The 6,000-nt window shown below is 40.5% G+C and overlaps 1 protein-coding gene across 2 annotated transcripts in view; it reads left to right on the plus strand.

The window, feature by feature from the left end:
• LOC135904978 (zinc finger protein 37-like) overlaps positions 1 to 5,797 on the plus strand; it is a 37,413-nt gene extending 31,616 nt beyond the window's left edge. For both annotated transcript variants that reach the window (XM_065435973.2, XM_070541225.1), the window contains exon 7: positions 4,792 to 5,797. In XM_065435973.2, coding sequence (XP_065292045.1) covers positions 4,792 to 5,081 — 290 coding nt within the window. In that variant the 3' untranslated portion in view covers positions 5,082 to 5,797. The remainder of the gene's footprint in view (positions 1 to 4,791) is intronic.
• The last annotated feature ends 203 nt before the right edge of the window (positions 5,798 to 6,000 follow it).

Raw genomic sequence — 6,000 nt, forward strand, 5'->3', positions numbered from 1 at the left:
TCGCATGGTGACATTTGGTTACTTCTTTTGCGAATAGAAGGCACGCTTCAGTTGCCGGATACTATTATTATATAACTGTTATAGCAATAATATGAAGACTCCAGGCGCACTCCTGCTGTCGCCGTCGCCCTCATGTTTCTTATGAAGTCTCAGAGCAATAACGTCGTGACTGCGCACCGCATGCTGGATGTACGAATGAAAGCGAAGGGGGTGGAGGGTGGAATGGGTGAGCTGACGATGGTGCCTCAGTTTTGTGTGCGCAGAGGAGAAAAGCGAGGAGCAAACGCGCCGATTTCCGTCGCACGCGACATATCGGATGGAGTAGATGGAATGGGGGCGGTATCAGGATTCTGTGAATCTGTGATTGTGCTACATGTTTATTTGCCTTGTTTGACGCATTATTTACAGTGACTTTTTCTTAGATACGTAGATTTATTGGAGACTTATATGTGTATTTCAATATCTTGTTGCGAGGTTTTGTGTATACGTGCAGTGAACTTTCTTTCCAGTGACACTTTTTTGCCCTTTATCAAGCATTTGTGCATTCCATTGTATCTTCGCATTTCTAGTGAACGAGGGCGAGTTAAATGAAAGTGAGCCTACCCACCCCGCACAATAATGGTTCTGTTCATTATCTGCGAGGCATGCGCGTAGCACACAGGCATCTTTCATTTACAAAAGTGACATGCAGATGTGAGGGTAAATGTTCTTTAATGCTCTCATACACTGGATTGAACATGGTTGCATGACGTAATGGACACTTCAGAAGCTGAGCAGCGGGGTGCCATGAATGTTTTGACAGCTGAAGGTGTTTCCCAAAAGGAAATTATTCGCCCTATGGCTGCCGTGTACATTGAACATTGCACTTCATTGGCCACTCAGAAGCATTCGAGCAAACGGTTGAAAAAGGACGTGAAAGTTGCAAAGACGATCCAAGACCAGGCCAAAGCCATCATGCAAAAAACCCCAACACAAGTGCAAAAGTTGATGAGCTGATGAGACAAGAATGGAGGATAAATATCGATGAACTGGTAGAGCGTGTGAACATCAGTCGCAGTTCAGTTCACACCATAATTTATTAACATCTCAGTCATCGGCTCTTGTGTGCGCAATGGATGCCCAAAATTTTGAACCACTGCCAGAAGGTTCTGCGCTGCCTTGACTCATCTGATCCGGTATCACAATGAGTGTGACGACTTCTTGTCTGCAATTGTGATCGGGGACAAACCATGGTGCCACTACTAAGAGCCTGAAACACGACAGTAAAGCTTAGTGGAAACATTTGAATTCACCGCCCCGAAAGAAAGCAAAGGCCGTCATTTCTTCCGGAAAGGTGTTGTTTACTAATTTTTTTTCGATCGTCAGGGGCAATTACTGATATAATTTTCTAAAGCCAGAGAGAATATCAATTGTTTCCGATATTGTGAAACGCCAGATCAGCTGCGTGTCGCAATCAAGAACAAACGACGTGGAAAATTGACGAATGGGGTCATTTTGTTCCACGACCTGGCTATGGTGTTGGGCTGCTGAGCATGAGATTGCGGAATCGAATCCTGGCCACGGCGGCCGCATTTCGATGGGAGCGAAATGCGAAAACAACCGTGTACTTAGATTTAGGTGCACGTTAAAGAACCCCAGGTGCTCGAAATTTCCAGAGTCCTCCACTACAAAGTGCCTCATAATCAGGAAATGCTTTTGATATGTAAAACCCCATTTAAAAATTTTTCCACAATGCCCGTCCCCACATCGCTGATGTGGTTAATACAAAACTGGCAAAGTTCAAGTGGGAAACACTGCAACATCCACCATGCAGCTAAGACCTGTCGCCTTGCGACTTCCACCTTTTGGGGCAAATGAAAAAAAAGAGCTTAAGGGAAACAGATTCGTGTCGGACGATGACGTGAAAGAGTCAGTTGCAGATTCGTTGAAGCAGCAACCTAAGGAATTTTACGAGACGGGAATCATCTGACTCGTTAGTCAACGGGATAAATGTCTAAATGCTCATGGAGACTACTTTAAAATAAATACTCCGTTTGTCATATATTTGCATTGGCTCACTTTCATTTGACTCACCCTCATATATTTTGCACAACAGCTTTTTACAGGTGCTCTCTGTTGCGACAATAATTTCGGTGCATTTACTCACGATACACGACCGGTGACAGCTGCTCCTGCGTAATACATTGGAATAAATAACAGCATCATTGAGATTTTTCACTGACCGTTGCATATGTGCAAATATGTAAACAAGGTTGTTGAATGACAAAATGTTATTAACATATTTGTCCTCAACTTGTTCATTTCATGGCCTTCACATTTTTCATATCAGCGGCATGCACTGCTTTGCTGGTTTCGAACTGATATAGTTCTAAGGATCGTGTGATATTTTCTTTACTTACTAAATAGACAAAAACATGGAAGCATTGATATCAGTTATTTTGAGCACAATTTCTTGCACATACGAGTATATCTTTTTATTAAAAAATACACATACTTGTTTTGACAGTGCATAGCGTTGAAGAATTTGTTTGCAGCATCTTTGGCAATGGCAATGCAGTTATTATTCATGTATTTGATCTCTCGACAAATTGTTTAAGAGGGAGCTTTAGCTCGGGCCCAACTCTGATGCGGCCTATTCAAATAAATGTAAAACTCAAACTCTTTTCTGAGATAACCCCTGGATCACTTTTAATAAAATTTGTTAAATTTGAGAAAGTTAACTTCTATATCTGTTGGAAGCGGAAGCTCGATTTAGGGCCTGAATTTTGTTTAAAATATATTGAAAATTTTGAAAGTGCGAAAAAAATAGAAGCACGACGTTTACAATGTAAAAGCTCTTCATCAAAAACAGATATTGTGGTTCTTCAAACGGCATCTATTATAAGAGTCAAAGCGGACAAATTTGGTATGTCAATTTGTACCTTACATGAATTATTTGCATGGTGCACAAGGGTTTTGCAAAAGCCGTATTTCGGTAACGCTAAATTGTTTGAAATTCATTTGTAACATATCAATTTTGTCCACTGTAGATGTACTATTAGATGTGATTCACAGAATTGTGACATTTTTTTTCATTTTTGAGTTAGAGTTTTATGCGTGATAGTTTCGTTTTCTGAAAATTTGAGATTTGTAACAATTTTTGATAAAAAATTGGCAACCTAAATAAAAGATTCGAAACCAGAAGACAATAGAATTTAAGTTTTTTTTTAATGCAACAAACATCATCAACTTTAGTGCAATGGTTGCCGAGAAAAACTAATTCACCTTCTACATGCATTTAGATGGGAGCATCCGAGATAAAGCTTCCTCTTAAGGAGGAGGCCAAGCTGCGTTAGCCCCCCCGAACGAAATTTCTAGTTATGCCACTGATTGACGAGTATTTAGCATTGCAAAGCTGATCCACTGCGTTCTCTCTCTGGGGAGAGGGTTACGTCCTTCTTCATGATCTTGTTCAGTCGACAATAATTGACGCAGAAACATAGGACTCATCCTTTTTCTTCACCAGGACTACAGGAGATGCCCACGGGCTTTTCGACAGTTGGAATATCTCATCATGCAGCATTGTGCCGACTTGTCGCCTTATAGCTTCATGTTCGCTTGTCGAAACTTGGTAAGGGCTGTGGTGGAGAGGTCAAGCACACTTTTCGGTTATTATGCAATGCTTTTCAAGTGGTATTTGTCGAATCCTCAATGAAAATCTTGCCAAAGTCAAGATTGTGGGGTAAAAGTCGGCAAAGGTTGTAAAAATGTGCTTGTATCTACTAAGAAAAAAAAATGTATAACAAATTATGAGATATACAAACTGTCTTGCCGTCTACCAGGCGCAATCTCCAAAAAAAATCAATTTTTTTGAACAGTTATTGCACTACAAAAATTTAAGTGCAAGCACTACAGTTTGGCGTGCCGGGCTGCAGCCACCGATGTTTCGGGCTGGCTTGCATCATCGTCTCTCTCACAGTCAAAGTCTGACAAAAAGGCAGCATCCTCAGACTTGCTGCTGTTCGATCCATTGATGAAATAAGCCGCAGATGCATCAGGATTGCGAGTTCTGCGTTATTTTGAAGCGCACGTGCCGCTCCCGGAGGCAGCTATTTTTGCTTTCTACTTTGATGATTGCGAAAACTTCGGAGCACATTCAAACATCACCACCTGGGGGGGAAAAGGGAACAGCTTAGAAAACTAAAACATTGTTCTCCTCCTTCATGTCCGATAGCACAGCGTATTTGTGACCGGTGCAGAAGTCTCGAAAGGGGCATTTCAAACCATCGTTGGTGGGCTAACGATGCCCAGTGGGCTCAATACAAAAGGAGTTAATAGATTCTTGGCTATCATTTCCAGGTTTGGCAACATAATACCAAATTGGCTACATTTGAAAGCTTGTGTCAGACAATATTCTGGTTGGCAGCTTTTTAAACCATTATTTGTTTATCATAGCGTAGTCTTTCATTCATCCTATATTTTCCCTGTAAAAATGCTTTAATACCATGTGTTTAAGTTTCCTCATACAATAAGTACGATGTTGTTCTTACATCTGTTTCATTATTGAACCTCAACCTAGCTGCCAAGGCTATGGGTTCAAACGGTATTGTATATTGTGTGTATGCAATGCATCAAATAAATAAGAAATAGAGCAACGATACTGTTGATGCTGGACTGCTCTCTAATTAGGTTTAGGAACATACCTAGCCTTTATAATATTGCTTTAAACTTTTCAAGAAGATTACATCGAAATGAGATAGAGGCTCATGTGCGTGCTCATTTTGCTAAAACCTTGTCTCTTTTGTTTTGCAGACAATAAGGAGAAAACGCTTTTGAGTTGCCAGTTCTGCTCCTACACAACCAGATTCAAGAATGACCTGGTTAGCCACGCCAGGTCACACACGAGCAAAACGCCTCACAGATCTACTGTGGGCACACGTGCATATGGCGATAAGGGCAATATGGTTGCTCATGTGCATATACGTGCTGCTGATATACCGTTCAAGTGCGATATCTGTCCACGTCAATTCAAGCAGAAGCTACTGCTGAGGCAGCATATGCACAGCAAGCACGCTGATTCTGAGAAAGTACAAACCCCCTGAACTCTGCAATTTCATACTATTTCATGTTTCTTTTATAGTGCTAATAGTCAGTTTGTCTTACTGTGCTCATATTGTGCTTCATTATGTGTATATGCCCCATTACATATTGACACAAAAATGTGGGGCTCCCGCACCGCAGAACGGCGCGCGCATTTAACGTAACTAACTACATTTAATTTTAACATAACTAATTTTAATTTAATAACATAACTACATTTTGTTATTGCTAAGTTTATTTTTAATGTGACAGTGTCATACCATATATTATTTGTCTTTGCAGTTTACATGTAAAGGAGAGTTCGATGGAAGCCCGTCCGATTGAGATGAAAAATGACACAGAAAGACGTACACCAACCAAAGAAAATTAAAAAAAAACGTGAACAAGGCTTCTGTATGGAAGCCAGAATGTCTTGTCTTTTAAAGTTTTATTTGGTTGGTGTATGCCTTTCTCTCATTAAATTTATGTGTGCCTTCATGCATGTTAGTACTTTTTATCTTTCCTCGTTCACTTCACTGTTTTCAAATTTTGTCAAAGGCTGTGTGTATTGTTTTCTGCACATAAGTTGCTGTGTATACTGGCTTAGGTTTGGCCCCAGGCACCGTGTGTATTGAGTATGGGCCTCAGGCACCCTCCCTATCTTCAAGCTCTCTTTGGCCATTTTTCACACTAGTGTGTCTAAAGAGTCATGTGGAAAATATAAATTTTTATTGATGAAGTATTGATTGAAATTTTAATGCACACTGACGTGCTTGTGTCACTCAGCAATCATTCCATGCTATAATGGCAGAAAATTTTACGGAAACAGAGTACTTGATCACAATCAAAAATGCATCTATCTTGAAAACTTAAGACAGTGTGAGGAAGTCTGTTTACTTGAGATATATAAATGTTATCCTAAAGGTAAACCCGCCGTGGTTG

This window comes from Dermacentor albipictus, chromosome 6, assembly GCF_038994185.2.
Source record: "Dermacentor albipictus isolate Rhodes 1998 colony chromosome 6, USDA_Dalb.pri_finalv2, whole genome shotgun sequence".
Classification (NCBI taxonomy): domain Eukaryota; kingdom Metazoa; phylum Arthropoda; class Arachnida; order Ixodida; family Ixodidae; genus Dermacentor; species Dermacentor albipictus.